The sequence below is a fragment of the Chelonoidis abingdonii genome, chromosome 7 (assembly GCF_003597395.2).
Source record: "Chelonoidis abingdonii isolate Lonesome George chromosome 7, CheloAbing_2.0, whole genome shotgun sequence".
Taxonomy (NCBI): Eukaryota; Metazoa; Chordata; order Testudines; family Testudinidae; genus Chelonoidis; species Chelonoidis abingdonii.
Window position 1 is genome coordinate 72,600,243 of NC_133775.1, and position 20,268 is coordinate 72,620,510.

The 20,268-nt window shown below is 46.4% G+C and overlaps 1 protein-coding gene and 2 pseudogenes across 30 annotated transcripts in view; all 3 read right to left on the minus strand.

The window, feature by feature from the left end:
- The window catches only part of LOC116820233 (protocadherin gamma-A4-like), a 393,116-nt gene that overhangs the window by 52,085 nt on the left and 320,763 nt on the right, over positions 1–20,268 (minus strand). Inside the window, exon 1 of one of the 30 annotated variants that reach the window (XM_075068013.1) lies at positions 4,952–7,591. The exons of 25 other annotated variants lie outside the window; for them this stretch is intronic. In XM_075068013.1, coding sequence (XP_074924114.1) covers positions 4,952–7,393 — 2,442 coding nt within the window. In that variant the 5' untranslated portion in view covers positions 7,394–7,591. Of the gene's footprint in view, positions 1–4,951; positions 7,592–16,288; positions 16,595–16,624; positions 18,895–20,268 lie in introns of those variants that run through there. 4 more of the 30 variants (XM_075068034.1, XM_075068033.1, XM_075068039.1 and 1 more) reach the window with 4 other exon arrangements.
- LOC142047144 (protocadherin gamma-C4-like) lies at positions 334–1,663 on the minus strand (annotated as a pseudogene).
- On the minus strand, positions 2,181–2,880 carry LOC142047145 (protocadherin gamma-C4-like; annotated as a pseudogene).

Genomic DNA, 20,268 nt, shown 5'->3' on the forward strand with positions numbered 1-20,268 from the left:
GCGAACACTTAATATGGGTGACATAATTTATTACCAAATTAAACGTTATTCCACTCACTTGCGACCATTCTTAGTTCGTTTAAACGCTATGTGAAAATCGCGCACAGAGTATTCTGGTAAACCCTTGTAAAGGATGCAGCTGGAAGGTACGGGACGGGGTTATAATAGTTTTTTACTGTTCTCCTTTAATCTTCGGTTGGGAGCTAGGCTCATCCACACGCTCTGATCCATATGCCCCAGGACTCCTATCATTTCTCTCTGCAGCTGAGGGGTTCGGCCACCCTCACCGCGATCAAAAGTGCTTCTAACCTCTTTGGTCGGGCTCACGGCTGTTTACTGGCAGGTTGGGTTGGAAATGTCCCACGCTGGAGACATATTGAAAGGTTTCAACAACATGAAGCTGTTGCTCCTGGAGGCTGAAGAAACAAAGGATCCGTAATAGTGAGTCTGGGGCATGTGGGCATTTCCCCCTATGTCAATAAATGTAATAGGTTCTTCAGCGCCAAGTTGTATGCGGAGAATTCCATTGGAGTGTCTGACTTCCTCCCGCCGCCTACTGGACTAGACAGGAGCAGCTCCCTCCCCAACAGCTATAATCACAAGCGCTGTCTCTGCAGCACCTGGGGAGCACGACAAGGAAGGAGGCAAAGGCGATGACTGAGATCGCTGCCAAGGATAGAATCAGACACAGGGTCCAGTAGGACTCGTTCTCTTTGGCTGTGGAAAATGCTTTACATTCAGGGAAGGCGTCAATAGAATTGTCTTCTATGGAGACCATAAGGGTCAGCGAGGCTGACAGAGAAGGGTCAAGGATTATAAGATTTGGGGGCAAAATCTCTCCGTGAACTGCGTGGGCGGTTCTAATCTCCCCGCTGTAAGGCGATACCACAAACGGGCTAGGATTTGGGGCGCTGATCCCTTGAGAAGAAAGCCAGGCGTTTGGGCCCGAATCTGAGCCCCAGCCATCACCTTGATCACCAGGTGAGCGGTGTCGCCAGAAGGAGGAAGAGTTTGCTTACTTGACCCGCGGAAATCAAAGGGCGGGGTTGTCAGTAAAGTCCAGAAGGGAGAGGCGAAGAGAGGCGCTGCCGCAGAGACGGGTCTCCCAGGTCTCTGGCCTACACCTGGAGTTGGAGAGTTTGCGTTTGTTCGCGGTCAAAGGAGCGGAGGGGGTGGATGCTGGCGGTCAGGGAGTTGATGGAGACGTTCGAGCAGATGGGCGCTTCCTGTGGCCGGGTGTACACCGGGGAGTTAGAACTGAGCGAGTTCTGGCCTGAGTCTGGGTCAGACGCTGACGCAGGGAACCTCAGGGTGCTGGGGCCGCGTTCTCCTTCACAAGCACCTCGGAGGCAGATTCCGGGAATGCGGGCAGATTGTGGTTCACAGAGGAAAGGTTTCTCGCCAAAGCTTTTTCGGAGGCCATAGTGACTGTGATTGCGTTTGCCGGAACACGCCTCACTAGATAGGGGAGCTGCAGTGACCAAGGAGAACTGGTTTCTCAAGGGGGATCTCAGTCTGAAGGGCAGGTGCTCAGTGATGCACCGTAATCCAGATCTTTAGCGTTGTTGAGCGCTGCCACAGCCCCCATCTCGGGGCTCTCGGAGATGGAGCCCAGCACTAGGGTCAGTCTGATCCCCGGGGTGGTATCACTGACATTCTGCATTAACGCTGCAGGACCACTTCAGGGGAGGCAATCCCCATCTTTTGCTCTGATGTCAAATTCCTAACACCTACCAGTTTCCGAATCCAGCCTGCCTAGCAGTGTGTCCTCCCTGCTTTGAGGTGCATGGCGAACGTGGCCAAGGAGTGAATCATAGAATAGCAGGGTTGGAAGGGACCTCAGGAGGTCATCTAGTCCAACCTCTTGCTCAAAGCAGGACCAAACCGCAGACAGACTTTTGCCCCAGATCTCTAAATGGCCCTCTCAAGGACTGAACTCACAACCCTGGGTTTAGCAGGCCAATGCTCAAACCACTGAGCTATCCCTCCCCCCAAATGAGATACAAAGAGCTGAATTAACTTGTCCAGGATCACTCACTAGCCAAGTAGGAAACAGAACTCAGCTCCTTTAAATCCTAGGCTGCAGGATTATCAATTAGGCTACACTACCACCAGGTGATGTGCCCTTGTCTGGGTCCGTGGCGCTGAGTTGGACCACAAGGTCTCAGCTGGCTGACTCTTTAGGCAGATTGATCAGAGAGCGGCGCATGGTCACTGGCGTCCAGAGCAGAGACCCCGAGCTTTGCTACCCTGGAGTGTGGCGGGCGGCCCCGTCCAGAACTGTTGATACCAAGTGGTAGCGACTTATTTCTCTCTGTCTAAAGCCCCTCCCAGCAGCAGCTCTGGCACGAGACTCCAATCGCAGCGCAACTTCACTTCCAGAGCAAAGTGACCCTTGGGGCTTTGCAGCCCATGACAGAATTACCGCCGAGGTCAGGATCCCCTGCGGGATCCGTTATCCCGGGGACACTGGCTCCCTATTCCTAAACCCAGTTCTCTTTTCAGAAAGCTGGGAGGATGGTCCTTAACTCTGCGATCTCCACCTCTGCTCGGTACATTTCAAAGCGAACTTCAATCACGAACTCTTAACTGCATAACGCAGCTACACCGCAGCCCACAAAGCGCCTCCCGGTCGATTGGATCCTTTATAAGAAGAGGACCGCTTCCCAGATTCACTCGAAAATGCTGCCTGTTCGCCTCATCAGAGACCTGCAGCATGCGAGCCACCAAGGAATCAATATCTAGCATCTAATCTGCTGCTACATTCCCCACAAAGGCGCCCTACTGGGATCCCTCTGGGACAGAATATCGAATTTGCCCAGATATTAAATCCAAATGGCAAGAGAGAAAAAAAGGGAGAAACGACTTGGTCTTTTGCATTTATTGCCCTGGCTTCCGTCGCCCATTTCCACCGTTGGCTACTGGATGCACAAGCTGCTCTAGCTGCGGGTGCAGATCCTTAATAATGATTACGGAAAAATCTAACCTGCAGCAGCCAGAGCGAGGGTTCTCTCCCTGCTCCTGCTTGGCGAGCGCTGGAAGGATTACGCTATACTCTCTGGGGTGGCAGAGTTGATTCACTCTCATTTCAGCACCTCATTGGCAGACAGCGCCACAGGGACTCAGCCAATAACCACAGCGGAAACGCTCTTAAAGCTACAAGGTTAATTTTTCATTGCTTTTTCATACGTAATATTTCCTGCTCCCTGCCTCCAAGACTACAAAATAATGTATTTCCCACCCTATCATTTTCAACACTCTTGTGTTCTTGTATAGAAAACATATGTGCATTACTGTATATGTCTCACAAATTATATATAACACCTGCCCCAGAAATGGCAGGCTCTTATCAGTTCAGGGATTTACCACGCTGTCTTATTCCTCAGGATCAAACAATTCTATGGAACGGAAAGCTTCTTTATTATTCTGACTGCACAAGGGTTAATTAGTAAGAACAACGGGAATAACCTACAACACTCAAACTTCTGCCAATTTGTTGCTTACTGAGATGCAAAATGAATACCATTTCAAGTATTTAAAAAACTCAGAGCAGGTGGATTTAATTCTTGACTTCTCATTCAAACCGGAGTCTACAGCAAAAACCTATCCAATTCAGTCAAATGCTGAAAATAACTGAAATATGTAATCACGGCCTGTTATATACCCAGAGAACAATCAAAGGCAAATGTTATACCCCGATCTATGTACGGGGAAAATAAAATTGCATGGAAAATGAGAAAGGCAGTGAAATATTAAACCACAATCCTATAGTCACTGCATTTGTTATTACGTGTTAAAATACAACCACAGATTGTGTTAGTATGAAATGGCTGGTATTTAGTGTTCTTGAAAGTCTATTCTCTAACCATTACAATAGCTTAAAAATAAAAAACCCAGAAAGGACACATGATATGGCACTCATTTCTTGTATAACCAGTAACTGCACTAAGAGCAAGTTCCTAGGGAACACTACTTGTTTTCAGTGTCATATTTTTCAGATTAAATCACATACAAAATTATAATAGCCTAATCAATACAATAAGAGGTGCAATTAATTCAGAAATAATGAAGATGTAATCTACACCATGGCAATGAGATGTTGTTCTAAAGTATAGGAGCCAAGAGCTTCTTTCTCTGATTCTGAGGCACCTCAGTTCTCACTTACCCACCCACCATATTGATACAAAACCACACTGGGGAGATTCTAAGACTATCTGCAAACCTGCAGAGTGAGGACTGCCCTTATTTCCCACTGACCACAGTGAAAACTGCGGGTGTTCAGAACCTTACACAATTACGAGCCCTAAGCACTTGGATAGTCATTGGGAAAAACATTCGCTTCCAGTACAAGATATCTGATTCCCTTTCAAAGCTGCAGAGTAAACCTCTCGCCCACATTTTTATTATAAAGTAAAATAAAAACAGCTAAACTAGATTAGCCGAGGGAAAGTTACAGTGGGCCTTAGATTAACTTTAGCAGCCGCTGGAGGTTACACATGCGTCTCACGAACCAAGACTTCAACCGCTCATTGTATAGAGTCCTAATACCTGCCCCACAGTGGAGCGATTCCACGATCTCTTGAGGCAGAACACTGAATTAAATACACACTTGTTCAACGCGATGACTTTAATGAGTGATATCCCCGGGATTCCGTTATGCCAACCAAAAGCTAAGGAGCATTTACATCTTCGACATCTACTTCCGGGAAAACACAGGACAAACTATGACACTTTTCAACGTCACTTAATTTAGGGAATAAAACATGGAGGAACGGTGGGGATTCGTTATTCCCGGCGTTCAGGAACAGCTCATGCCGATACAACACAGAGGGACCTAAAGTCGCTTTGACCGCCACAGCTGCAGCAAACAGGTAAAAGCGCGTGGTTTGTATCTGTCTCGAGCTGAGAGCTGACCACACATTACCGAATACATGTGAGAGGGCTACATTACCTCGCCGGGAGCGGGACACCTGCTAGCTGTGTCTATTCTCTGATGATATAATCCGGTCTCGCAGTTTTTCACAGTGTTCTGCCGGCTCCCAGTGGGACTAGGGGCGAAGGGCTTTGTGCACAGAAGATCACTCTGGCGGGAGTCCGTGGTAAGATACACCTGCTGGTAGAAGTTCGGAGGCACATATCCACCCCGGACAGCGTCTATGCGGGTGAAAGGCCCCGGCGTTCCGTAAAGGGAGCTCCTGGAGGAGCTGAAAATCTCCTTCGATTGCCTCCATTTGTAAAACTGAACAATGCTCACCCCTATCACCGTGACAAAGAAAGTCACGGAGACCACGATCACAGCCAGGATTAAATAGAAAGTCAACTGCTTCTTTTTGTCTTGTGTGGGGGATACATCAGTGAGGTCCGTCATGGCCTCCTTAGCAGTCTCCGCTACGGCTATGGTGATGGTCGCGCTAGAGGACCGAGCTGGCTCCCCATGGTCTTTGACCAAGATGACCAAACTGTGCTTAGGAGCATCGCCCTCCTGCAGCTGGCGAGCTGTGCTTATCTCCCCGCTGTGCAGTCCCACCGAGAAGAGGCTGGTGTCGGTGGCCTGAAGAAGGGTGTAGGAGAGCCAAGCGTTGTATCCCGAGTCCGCATCCCAGGCCACGAGCTTGGTGACCACGTGCCCGGCGCTGACTGTCGGCGAGATCATCTCGAGGCGCAAGGAACTGGCGTTCGGAGGCGGGTACAACACGTTGGGCGCGTTGTCATTCAGGTCCGTAACAAACACAGAGACAGTGAGCGTGGTGGAGAGCGCCGGGAGGCCGCCATCGCGGACATCCACTGTTATTCTGAACTCCAGGATGTCTTCGTGGTCCAGGGAGAGCAGGGCACAAATGGTGCCGTTCTCCGGACTGATAGAGAAATACCTGCCAACGACATTGCCCGGCACGCTGTTTTCCAGGATGGAGAAGGAGAGGCGAGAGTTCTGGTTCAGGTCAGGATCCCAGGCACTGACGTTAAATATTGGCGCGCCGGGGAGGTTGTTTTCCGCCACATACACCTGGTAGGAGAGCTGGGGAGATATGGGGGGGTTGTCGTTGATATCTGACACTTGCACTAGTATCTGGCTTTCTGCCCAGAGCCAGGGCGATCCCGAGTCCCTGGCTGTGACGGTGATGTTATACTCGGACACAAGTTCCCGATCCAAAGCTGCTTTGGTTTTCAACGTGTAGTAATTCTTCAGGGAGGAACTGAGCGTGAAAGGGATGCCAATGGGCATAAACCAGTTTACCAGGCCGTTATCTCCAGAATCCAGGTCAGTGACGCTTAGCAAAGCTATCACTGTCCCTGGGGCGGCGTCTTCAGGCACCGGGCTGTATACTGACGTCACTGTGATCTCAGGGGCGTTGTCATTTACATCAATGATTTCCACCAGTACTTTGCAATGAGCCACTCCCGGATTAGAGCCCTTGTCTTTAGCTTGTACATAAATCTCATAAAAAACCGTTTCTTCGTAATCTAGGCGCCCTTTGACTCTCAGTTCTCCAGTAGCGGAGTCCAGGGCAAAGAGCTCTCTCACTTTGGCAGCGGTGTGACTATTGAAGGAGTAAACTATATCTCCATTGGGCCCCGCATCCAAATCAAAGGCGCTGGTTTTGACCACCAGAGTGTCTGTCCGTGTGTTCTCCCTTACGCTCGCCCGGTAGGTAGTCTGGTTAAAGACCGGGGCATTGTCATTAGCGTCGAGAACATCAATGTGGATGTGCACACTGGCAGATCTCGGAGGACTTCCCCCATCCAGTGCTGTGAGGACCAGCTGCAGTTCTGGTTGCTCCTCCCTGTCTAGCTCCTTTTCCAGGACCAGTTCCGCATATTTGCTGCCATCTCCTCCAGTCTTCACATTTAGCACAAAATGCTGGTTGGCGCTGAGCTGGTAGGTCTGCAAAGAGTTACTCCCCACATCCGGGTCTTGCGCGCTCTCTAGTGGGAAGCGCGCTCCTGACGCCACTGACTCGCTGACTTCCAGCCTGATTTGGCTGGACGGGAAAGCTGGGTCGTTGTCATTGATGTCTTGGATCTCCACGGCAGCGCTGTATAGCTCCAGCGGGTTCTCTAGCACAATCTCAAAGCCCAAGGTGCACGGAGACAGCGCCCCGCAGAGTTCCTCCCGGTCTATCCGCTCCTTCACAAACAACACCCCGCTCTTCAGATCTGCCTCAAAGTACCTCTTGCTGCCTCCAGACACCACCCGGAGCCTGCGATCCGGCAGCCGCTTGAGCTCCAAGCCCAGATCAGCTACCACATTCCCCACCGAGGAGCCTTTTTGCGTTTCCTCGGGTATGGCATAGCGAATTCCTGCGGAAGCCCACTCCGAAACGCCAGACAAAAACAACAAACTAAGTACTTGCCATTCAGTTACCCAGCGGCTCCTTCCAGCAGAGCGTTTCATGTCACTCTCGGGCAGCTCTTTAGCCAGGCGTTTGCACGGTTTCTTTCCCTTAAAAATCCTCGGCTCGTCCCTTCATACTGAGACCCGGTAAGTCCCTGGACTGGGCTGTGTGGCTGAGACTCCGGCACTGGTTTCCGGCACAGCTCCCGCTCGGCTCTCACAGTCTCTGCCACAGCCCGGTTCACAGCAGGCATTGCCGCCAGATCCCCAGCTCCTTCATTGGCCAACAGCGGCACACAGAGTCCCAGCCAATAACTGCACGGAGAACTGCTCCAGCAGGCTCCCTACTACTGCGCGTGCGCAGTCCAAGGAGCTTTGTCTAACTTGTCACATCGCTACCCAGTGTTCGTGGGAACGAAGTGTCACAGTTAGGGCTTAATACAAAAAACTAAACACGTCAGAAGAAAACGCTTTTACCCAGGCACATGGGAATTTGGGATTTAAGTGGTTTCGCACTTCTGTGTATGTCCTAGGAAGGCACATTTCTTAGAGCCGTAACACATCGTATCACAGCTCTGAAAGCCAAGGAAATATTCTCCTCCTACATGCTGATCTCCCCCTGACATTGATGGGATCAAAACAAATCCTTTACTTAAATTAGATATCTCATCAGAGAACCCAACGAAAATATCATGTAAGCCTAACCTCAGAGAGCTATTTTTCCAGGTGGGACAGAAAACCACACGCAGGCAAGCAGCAAAGGGTAAAAATAAGCAGGGGCGATGAAGTGAACCAAAACATTTGCGGTGCGCAGAAGACAGATCCGCTTATAACAAGGAATGAGAGACGCCAGTGGTAACGGAGCCTGTGGCAACAGGAGGCGAGAGGTACAGCGCAGGGTTGAGGGGTCGCTAACAGTGTGCGCAGGGCAGGGGAAGGAGAGGAGCAAGTGACTTATGAGGTGGGACGGACAGTGGGAGGCCACAGAGGAGTGGGGTGTGGAGGGAAAAGAGGCAGCAGAAGGCTCATTATAGTCACAGTAGTGGGGACATGGAGAACCAGTGAGAGCAACTGCTATAGCGAGGAAGGCGCTCCATTGCGGGCACATCCCTCCACTTTGCCTGTCTCTGAACGGGAAGTGGAAATATATCAATATCATTATACATGCTATTTCAGCATCTTTTCGAAGGGGCACATCTTAACTGAGCTCCTGCCCCTCCCTTTTCTCTGATGACTTCGCACCATTGAGTCTTCCGGAGGACTCTGCAGATTTTAGTTCGAATGACGCGCTTGCTTCCGACGCCACATGATTTGACTGTCAACAAACCAGCAACTACCACGTGGATAGGAAACTAATACCGATTATGATGGGCCAAATTCTGCAAAGGGTCTTCCACTGGACGCTCCCTTGGACTTTAGGAAGCCAGTCATCGTCCATCGCCAAGGGCATCAACCGGCTCAATAGTCTCTGTGATTCTCATCTCCTCCCATTGGTCTCTCCGCAAATTACCATTTCCGAGCTACACAACACGCCAGAACATAGGAGTCTAGAAGACGTTCCTAGCACCTGCCCTGCCCTCTTCGTTCCAGATAGTTATGACACGACAAACAATACAGCAAACCGCAGTGAAGACTATTACGCAAGCTCACAAAAACAGAAAGATTCCTATTTAACTATCCCGATAGGAATTAGGAGGAAAGGTTAAAGGAATTAACTGAAAGGGTATGTCTACACTACAGAATTATTCCAATTTTACAGAAACTGGTTTTTGGAAACAGATTGTATAAAGTCAAGTGCATATGGCCATACTAAGCACATTAATAAGGGGTGTCCTCCATGTACCTGAGGTTAGCGTCAATTTCCAGAGCGTTGCACTGTGGGTAGGTATCCCATAGCTATCCCATAGTTCCCACAGTCTCCCCTGCCCATTAGAATTCTGGGTTGAGATCAGATGCATGAAGAGGCAAAAACAGTGTGCCAGTGATTCTGGGTAAATGTCCTCAGTCAATCCTCCCTCCCTGAAAGCAATGGCAGATAATCATTTCATGCCCTTTCCCCTGGATTGCCCTGGCAGACGCCATAGCAGGGCAACCATGGAGCTCATTTAGCCTTTTTTCACTGTCACCAGATGCAGTACTGCAGTGCTACACAGCAGCATTCCCTTGCCTTTGCCAGTTAGCAGAGACCTGGTTACCAGCCCTACTGTACCGTCTGCTGCCTTGCAAGTTGATAATGACGGTTACCAGTCATATTGTACCGTCTGCTCCTGTCATGGGTGCTCCTGGCTGGCTTCGGTGAGGTCGGCTGGGGGTGCATGGACAAAAATTGGAATGACTCCTCGGGTCATTCCCTTCTTTAAGTTTTGTCTAAAGGGTGAGTCAGTCCAGCCTAGAATATCAGACAAGCCTACTAAAGAATCAGAGAGGCAAACAACCGCTCCAGGTCAGAGCCCCAGGCATCCCGCAGAAATGATGAGCTGCATGCCATTCTAGGTGGTGCCCCCTCAACAACCCTACCTGTTGCTTCCCTCCTCCCCCTCCTCCCCTGGGCTACAATGGCAGTTGTGTGATGAAGTAATAAAGAATGCATGAATAAGAAACAACATTGACTTTATTGCCTCTGCAAGCAGAGATAAAAGAGGTGGGGGAGGCAGCCTCCAGCTGCTATGATATTCCAGGCAGGAGTGAATCGCCAGGAGACAAAGCTTAAAGAAGAGAATGACCTGGGACTCATTCCCATTTTTGCCCAGGCACCCCCGGCCGACCTCACTGAACCCAGCCAGGAGCACTCACCAGATGATGATGACGGATATCAGTCATATTGTACCATCTGCCATCAGGAAGGGAAGGGAAGGGAAGGGAATGCTGCTGTGTAGTGCTGCAGCACCGCGTCTGCTAGCAGCATCCAGTAGACATACGGTGACATTGAAAAAAGGCGAGAAATGATTTTTTTCCCTTTTCTTTCATGGGGGCGGGGGCTGATGACATATACCCTGAACCACCCATGACAATGTTTTTGACCCTTCAGGCTTTGGGAGCTCAGCCAAGAATGCAAATGGTTTTCAGAAAGGGCAGGAACTGTGGGATAGTTAGAGTCCTCAATCCCCCCTCCCTCCATGAGCATCCATTTGATTCTTTGGCTTTCCGTTATGCTTGTCTCAGCTCCTTAAGTTTCAGGCAGCCCTGTGTTGAGTCCCTGTTGTGGCCTCTGTCTATCATAGCCTTGGAGATTTTTTCAAATGCTTTGGCATTCATCTTTTGGAATGGAGTTCTGATAGAACAGATTTATCTCTCCATACAGAGGTCAGCTTCAGTATCTCCCATACGGTCCACGCTGGAGCTCTTTTTTGATTCTTGGGACTGCATGATCACCTGTGCTGATCGGCGCTCCACACTGAGCAAAAGTTTGCGGGGCTTTTCCTGTCTACCTGGCCAGTGCATCTGAGTTCAAATTGCTGTCCAGAGCGGTCACTATGGTGCACTGGGGGATAGCTCCCGGAGGCCAATACCATCGAATTGTGGCCACACTAACCCTAATCTGAAATGGCAATACCAATTTCAGCGCTACTCCCCTCGTCGGGGAGGAGTACAGATATCGATATTAAGAACCCTTTATATCGATATAAAGGGCTTTGTTGCGTGGATGGATGCAGGGTTAATATGATTTAATGCTGCTAAATTCGATATCAACTCGTAGTGTAGACCAGGCCTTACCCTGAATAAGGGCAGGAGGGGTGATCACTCCAGCAGAAAAGAAAGCTAGCTTAAAACTGCAAGGAGAAATGCCCATAAAAGGGGGGCATATCTTGTAATTGATATCTGTCCTCTCTCTTCCTCTTGATCTACCTATAAACCTTCGGTTTTCCATTAGCTTCCATCATCCTACCGCCCAAGAGGTAAAGTCATCTGCCAAGGGTGAAGGGAGGCAGAAGCACAGACATTGAATATCAGATTTGTATTCTGAGCACTGTGCTCCAGTAAGGTGTTGGATAAGGGGCTGTAAATGGCCTAAAAGCACCTGCACATGTGGAGGCGGGAAGCAGCTGGACCTGTACAAATCAAAGCAATAACTCAGTCCGAGGCGTGGAATTGCAGAAAGCAGGGTTGTGCAAAACTGCAACCTTGCAACCGCAGAGTGGTGGGATCTTATGGCAATGTCACTGACTTATCACCCATGGCTCACACAGAGCATTAAGCAGAAGGCAGGTACCTCAGGTCTGGCTGGCAGCTTTCATCATGTGGGTACTTGGCAGTTGACCCTGGCTTATTTAGTTTATGGTTCTGTTGCCTGTGAAGCCCACACCCAGACTTGCTGGGGCCTACGGCTGAAGTCAAAAGTCCGAGCCCCACCACCAAGGCTCAGATTACAGTGCCCACCTGTTTAGGGTTGAAGCTCTCTCCACTCCCACCCCCCAGGGGGCCAAGGCTCGGGCTTCAGCTTTCGCACCCCTGCCCCGGGACGGAGGGGCTGAGGCTTCAGTCCCTGTTCCTGGGATCCTGCAGTAATGTTTGTTGTCAAAAGGGGGTCGCGGTACAATGAAGTTTGAGAAACCCAGATCTAATTCAATAGGCCATTTACAAACTGATTAACCCCATCATGATACAAAAGGTGCACCAGGATCATGTTTCTGTGCTACCATATTTTGGACCAAATTAATCTCTGGCTGCCTTTTTGTTTATTTTAATATGGTATTTTTTGTTAACAATAATTTGTGATTTTATTGTCTCATATTTAGAGAGTTGGTTTACTTATGTGTCAGAACAAATTACTGTAAGTAAATATAGCAATACAATTAGTACCTAAAACTGCAACATGTAACTATGTAATCATGATACTGCAAAAAATCAAATCAAATCAAATAAACTTGAGCAGAAAATGTGCAGTAAAAAAGCATGATAAATAAACATTAAAGTTTTGGCAATTTCCAATGTATTTTTCACAAATTACTTTGCATCACAGAACTAATCAATAATGAACAACCCTCAGCAGACCCAGAATGAATGCAATTCTAGATGTTCATTAGCTTACCTGAACCTTATCTAAACTATTTGGATCTCTTTAGGCTGCAAAATTTGGCTGGAAATTTACACATGGGTAAAGTGGGTATGAAATGCTACCAATGCTGTCACTAGTGCAAATGATTACACAACAGAGGATCAGACTCTTTGTGCTCATAGGCTTTCACATGTGCTTTCAATTCCAGGCCTGAACAGAAAGCAGAAGTGAAAAAAAAAACTATCTATATATTTCAAAATCTTTAAAAAGCTTTAGCATTAATTTTGTTTTAAACATGGGTGATGGATGAGGATGTTAGTTCACCGACACTTGTACAACTACTCTCTTTAATACCTACACATCTGTTTTGAACATTAAACAGATTGGGAATGAACTTTTACTACTGATATAAAAACCTTGGAAACAAGGTGTCTAATGGAAATGATGCACCTTTAACTCTGGAAGGATTACCTGCCACAGGTATTTTCTGGTCCTATGTACAAATCTTTACAATAGTCTGTCCACTGTCATTCTTCCCTGAAACAGATAGTCAACTACTGTATTGAAATCTTAATTTCTCTTACTGTAATCTACCTCTGTCTCTTCTAGTTATACTCACATCCTTTCTTATAGGCCTCTCTGCAGACAACTTGCTATTATCCCCCACCCTCCTTGCAAAGATGACTTAAGAGAGAGAGAACCAAAGTTCATCACAGTCACCCCTTTCAAAGTAGACTTGAACGTTCTCACCATTTTTCTGCTCTGGTACAAAAGATTTAGATGGTACCTCAAGTAAAATTGAAGTTGGAAAGAAGAAAATATCCTGACTTTATAGAAACACCTTTAACTATTTTTCAAACATATTAATGGCAATTTCTCGACTTCTGTTTACTGAATAACAATTTTCATTTTCGAAGTATATACTGCAATTATGAAAAAGCACCTTTAATCTTACTATATATATATACACAAAAATAACAATTATTCAGTAGCTTTTCTGCATAATATCTATAGAACAGTGGAAGTATTTCATACAATTATGGTTTATGCCCATTTATGAAATGCACAATCACAATATTTCAAAAGTCTGTATTTTGATTGAATGAGGGAGGTGAGCTCTATTTTTTTCCAGTAGAAAACCCCATAGTCAATGTTCTTTATCTCTGTTTCTCATTTAAGTTTCTAAGATTCTGAAAGTCTACCACTTGAGCTAGCAAGAGGAAGAGGAGTCTAATTGTACAAATTACCTATAGATGAGAAAGCATGCCATCCCAGACCTCAGTACAAGCTCACATACTGGAATACCAGCTGAACATATCTTGCCTGCTCACTGTGCCATTGTCGAGATATTTTGGCAGGTGGATGTCTGTAATACAGAATCTTAGTAGGGACACAGTGGTATGTTTATATCAATCTGCTACAAAAAATGACTTCATTGTTTTTCGCTATCATCGAGGGCACATGCCCTATTTTCATAAATACCAGCTTTCTTTTCATAGAATCATAGAACCATGGGGTAAGAAAGGACCGCAAGGATCATCTAGTCTAACCCTCTGCCAAGATACAGGATTTGCTGTGTCTAAACCTTCCAAAACAGGTGGCTTCTACCTCATTTTGAAAACTTCCGATGAAGGAGCTTCCACAACCTCTCTAGGCAATGTATTCCATTATCCTACTGTTCTTATAGTTAGTAATTTTTTCCTGAGATTTAATCTAAATCTGCTATGATGGAGTTTGAACCCATTGCTTCTTGTCCTACCCTTTGTGACAAAAGAGGACAACTTTTCTCCATCTTTTTATGGCAGCCTTTCGTATTTGAAGACCGCTATCATGTCCCCCGTTTATCTCCTCCTATCCAAGCTAACCATACTCAGTTCCATCAGCCTTTGCTCAGATGGCTTGCATTCCATCCCTTTGATCATATTTGTCCCTTGCCTCTGGATCCTTTCCAGTTTCTCTGCATCATTTCTATACATTGGTGATCAAAACTGGACACAGTAGTCCAGCTAAGGCCTAACCAGCACCGAATAGATTGGTACTATCACCTCCCATGACTTGCATGCTATGCCTCTTTTAATGCAACCCAAAATTGCATTTGCTTTTTTTGCAACAGCATCACATTGTTGACTCACGTTGAGGCTGTGATCCACAATTCCCAGATCCTTTTCAGTTGTACTGCTGTCAAGCCAGTTATCCCACATTCTGTGTTGGTCCATTTGGTTTTTCTTCCCTGAGTATAGCACCTTATACATGTCTTCGTTGAATTTCCTTTTCTTGTTTATAGCCCCATTCTCCAGTTTGTCAAGATCCCATTGAATTTTAGTTCTATCATCTAAAGTGTTTACAACCCCCTAGCTTTGTGTCATCTGCAAATTTGATCAATATGCTCACTATTCCTATATCCAGGTAATTAATAAAGATGTTCAATAACATAGGACCCAGAACAGAGCCCAGTGAAACCACACGTGAGTCCTCCTTCCAATCTGACATCATTCCATTCATAGTTACTCTTTGTTTGCAGTTGCTTAACCAATTATGTTGCTTATCCACTTAATGATAGTTCAGCCACCCCCACACTTCTCCTGTTTTCTTATAAGAATGTCATGTGACACAGTCTTAAAAGCCTTTCTAAAGTCCAGGTATATTATGTCCACTGCATTCTCTTTCAACCTTTTCATCAAAGCCATCATCACAACTGACTCTAACTGACAAACTTGGCAGAATCAGCAAGCAGACAAGTCCAGACAGAGCCATGGAGACAAAATTACCCTTTCATCCCCAGAGTTGCTCCTCCAGTTTACAGCTGGAGCACATTGATGGGTATGGCATGGGGGGAAATGTCCGCTTCTGCTGCACTGGGTATGAGGATGAAAAGAGGATTTGAGTCTTCAAGACTGTTATTAAGCACCTTTCACAAGCACTACAATCTGTTCAAAATTGTGAAAGATAAATAAATTCAAAACCACAGAAACTAAAATTCTACCTGAACCAGATAGCACCTTGTTTTGCAATACTCAGCAAAGTCGGGAGTACATAATGTAACACAATATATATAGTATCACAAAGAGCAGAGTACTCAAGAGCCTTACTTTGAGGATACCTGAAGTAAAGAGGATAAATTTAGAAAGTTAATCTCAGGTTAAATATTAGGAAAATGCTAATGCATGTAAGAGAGACAAGGTGGGTGAGGTAATAACTTTTAGTGGATCAGCTTCTGTTGGTGACCGAGATAAGCTTTCCAGTTTATGTAAGAGACAAAGATCATCTCTCTCACCAACAGAAGCTGGTCCAATAAAAGATATTACCTCACTCACCTATCTCTCTCTAATATCCTGGGCCCAACATAGCTGCAACATCACTGCATTACAACAATATAGGTATAAGGACATTTGAAATAATCTGCTAAAGTAGATTGTGGAATTACCTCATCTGGGGATGTTCAAGGCTGTCATATGACACATCTAAAATAGGGATGCTTTAGAGAAAATATTGGCATAATACGGGGGAATGGTCTAACCTACTATAGTTCCCTTTGGACTCAAATAATTCCCTGACCGCAGAGTTTCCACCAGTAGAGACTGAAAATGTCTAAAGTAGTAGTTGGTCCCATACAACAAATAAACTCTGACATATTCTTCATCGAAAATACTCAAAATAGTAAAATAATCTATGAAAATGTTTTACATAAAGGACACTGAGAACCTTCCATCTATTCTGAGAAGGGAAACATTCACTTCTCCAATATCAGAATGCAGATGATGTTGATCAGAATGAAACTGAAAAGTTTCACAGGATTTTCACTATTAACTCTTAGAACACGTGTTTATGCGGTAAAACTTAGATCTATTTGCAGTCTACATACTTACTGAAGAATTACAGGGAAGCACTACCCAGGAAACTTTAGATTACTGGTAGAAATATTCTCTACTGTTAGCAAGACTTGCATTTCAGGAAGGTACCTGCGCCTGGCTGTCAGAGCTGAGGTTTCCCCTGCCAGACTCATTCCCCATGCCAGAATCCTTAACAGAAAGGAGAACATCGGTCAAAGCCTTTTCGCCCGCTTTGAGAAAGGTGAACTCGTTCTGCCTGGAATCAGCAGCTATGCACACCTCGTAAGAATAGGGCAACTGCAAGGTCCCATTGCTGTAGTTGCAGGAGAATTTGGGCCCGAGACTAGAATACAGATCCGGATTGTAAGATCCAAAAACTGGGGGAGTTCTAGGTCTCCGACATTTAAAAATTAAAACCAATATCGCTGTAAGAAGGAATAAAAACGAAATCAAAGCTAGAGCTACCACCAAAATAATAGTAAAGCCAGACTGAGATTCTGAGTCACCAGATTGGTCGCTCATTTCCGGAAGAGCCTCTTGGAAGTTCTCGGCAAACACCAGGTTGAGAGTCACTGTGGCTGACAGAGGCGGCTGCCCGTTATCCTTCACCAGGGTGACCAGCCTGTGCTTCACAGCATCTCTGTCCGCAAAGGCGCGGGCTGTCCGGATCTCCCCGGTGTGCAGCCCCATGCTGAACAGCGTCGGTTCCGTGGCCTGGAGCAGATGGTAGGAGAGCCAGGCATTGTGTCCTGAGTCAGCATCCACCGCCACCACCTTCGTCACCAGATAACCTGCCTCGGCCGAGCGAGGGACCATCTCGAACAAGGCGGAGCCATCGGCTCCCACGGAAGGGTACAGGATGCGAGGGGCGTTATCATTCTGATCCAGAATAAACACCCTGATGGTGACATTGCTGCTGAGAGGCGGGGACCCGCCGTCTTGGGCCTGCACTTGCATTTCAAACTCCCGGAATTGCTCGTAGTCGAAGGAGCGCTGGGCATAGATAGCTCCGGTCTGCGAGTTAATGGAGATGTAGGAGGAGAGAGGCACTTCCTGGAGGTTGCTGCTCAGGATGGAGTAAGTGACTCGGGCGTTCCGATCCAGATCCCGGTCTGAGGCTTTTACACTGAAAATATAGGCCCCCGAGGGATTGTTCTCTGGCACATAGGCGGTGTAGGAAGGTTTCCCAAAGACAGGGGAGTTGTCATTGATATCGGAGATTTGCAACAGGATGGTTTTCTGGGTGGAGAGCGGGGGAGAGCCTTTGTCTGTGGCTGTGATTGTGATATAGTACTCCGGGGTCCTTTCCCTGTCCAGGGTGCTCTCTGTGAGAAGCTTGTAGTAATTATTGGAAGACGATATAATTTTAAACGATAAATTTTCTTGTAAACGACAGGAGACCTTCCCGTTTTCTCCGTCATCTCGGTCTCGAACTTTGATCAGAGCTATCACTGTCCCGGGCACTGAGTCTTCGGGAATACGGCTGGCCAAGGATTCCAGTGTCACTTCCGGGGCATTGTCGTTCTCATCAAGAACCTCGATCTCCACTTTGCAGTGTGTCACTAGTCCGCCTCCATCCTTTGCTTCTACTATCAGGATGTAGTCATGTGTCTCCTCAAAGTCCAAAGGCTCCTTTACTGTAATTTTCCCGGTTTCTGCGTCCAGACTGAACTTCTGACGGGCCTTTTCTGGACTGTTGCTGAAGACGTAGCTGATCTGAGCATTTGAACCTTCATCGTTGTCGGTGGCTTTAATATGAAGCACTAAGGAGCCCGTCGGTCCGTTTTCCCTCAGGCTGACTTTGTAGAGCTCCTGAGTGAAGACGGGGGGGTTGTCATTGGCGTCGGTGACATTAATCCATATCTGGGCGGTCCCAGTTCTCTGCGGCTCTCCCCCATCCACAGCCGCGAGAATCAAGTGAAGGCTGCGCTGGCTTTCTCGGTCCAGCGGTTTCTGCAGCACTAAATCTGCATATTTATTGCCATCCCGGCTCTCTTTGACTTCCAGAATGAAATACTGATTGGGGCTCAACTGATAACTGTGTAGAGAATTCATCCCAACGTCAGGATCTTCAGCATTTCCCAGGAGAAAACGGGCACCTGGTAAAGTAGATTCACTCATTTCTAGTTTGATATTATCTTTTACAAAACGCGGGGTATTATCGTTAATGTCCTGGACCCCGACATTTATGTGGAAAACATTGAAGGGATTTTCCAGCACAGTTTCGAAATTTATGACGCAGAGTTGAGAAGTCCCGCATATCTCCTCCCGGTCTATCCTGTCATTCACATAGACGTTCCCACTTTCCCCATTCACGCTGAAGTATTGCTTTTTAGCTGCGGAGACAACACGGAGCTTCCGGTTGGGCAGTTCTCTCACACTCAGCCCCAAATCCTTGGCGAGATTCCCCACTAGGGAACCTTTCGCCATTTCCTCGGGAATCGAATAACGAATCTGCTCCGAGACCGCCCGGCAGAACAAAGCGAATAGGAAGAGAAACAGCAGTACCTGCCGTGTGATTGCCCAGCCCGGCTCTCTGATCTCCATCCCAGCCTCTGTCAGCTTTGCTCTCTCCTCTCTTGCTTTATTTTGATTAGGTTAGTTGTTTGGAAATCCCATCAGGCTGAGGTAATCCGCGCTAAGGAAGAGTAAAGTGAGCTCCGATTGTCTGCTTAAGAGTGCATTGTGCTCTGAGGAGATTCCTTTTCATAGAGAGACGGTGACTGTCTCCCTGCAGTTTCCTCTGCGATCCGCGCTGTGTGACGGAGCAATCGCAGCGCAGGAGGCTCGGATGGATCTCCGGCTCCAGCCCTGGCTCCGCATTGGCCAACAGCGGCACTCCGAGTCTCAACGGGAGAACTGCAATAGCAGCGATCTTATCACAGCGCCGACACAGCTCTAGCGACTATAATGAAAGAATCACCCCACCTCCTCGCTAAACACTATATTCTAAGTCTATAGCATTATAACATTGTCAGATGTGAACAACTGCATCCCAGTTGACTATGGACTTCATGTTCTTTTTTGTGTGTTTATATATACTCAATTTTAAGTATACCAAACCACTATATTATGGGGAATGGAATAATGGAACAGCGGGAAGGGTGACTGTGCACATCTTTATCTACACAGGACTATTATTGAGAAGAGGAAAGACTGATCCAACAGTTACAATTGTTTCGACATATGGAATCACAATTCCCACACACCCACATTTCTGTGAGCTCCAACAAATAGTAGTTCTGAAAAAATTGACAGGAATATTTTAATATGGTAAAAAGAGAAGAGTACCTCGGTCTACACTTGTGAGCAAAACACATTTTGAGTGGTTTACTTTAAGGTCCTTTTTGTCCGCTTAAAAAAATTCTCGTTTTCTTGTACAACAAACAAAGAAAACAATAAAAGAGAAAATCCCTCCCATGAAACGAACAGGGCATGTACTTCTAAAAGCTAAGAAAAAGGCCTGCTGTGGTAAATTACACTGTATTTCAAAAGTAGGCTCAGTTCTGTCATAGAAGCAACCCCAGGAACACAAATTTTACCAGAAGAACCCTAATGTGTTCCAAAGATGAAACCTGCGGAAACCATGACCATGTTCCTGTAAAATCCCTGTATTCAAAGGCCTCCCCGTGATGCAAAAATAAATTAAATAATCAAAGATAGCAACATAAAAAAGAACAAAATTATCTATAACTATATAACCACAACTCCAAAGATATTTCGGTCATTCACTTATCTCTGTATTAATGCGAATGGTTTACAAACACATAATGCTTATTTAATAAAAGATCTTAGGAAATTTTAGAATCCATTTTTCCTATGTTAATTAATAAAACTGTAAAAGCGTCAGTGCAGTATGTCACTATACATCATAATTTCTTAAGCTTAAAATTAGCACACAACAATATTATTATTGAGGAAAATGTGAAAAAGGTTGATTTAATCTATTCCTCTTTAAAAGCTATGTTGTCGTAGATTAACAGTAATATACTTTCTTGAAAGCTAAATTTCTAACAAAATAATCAGCTATGCACGCACGTGTAATCTTTCTGTTAAAGAACACTATTCCACAAAACTGAATAAAGATTGTGTCAGGGTGAAAACACACC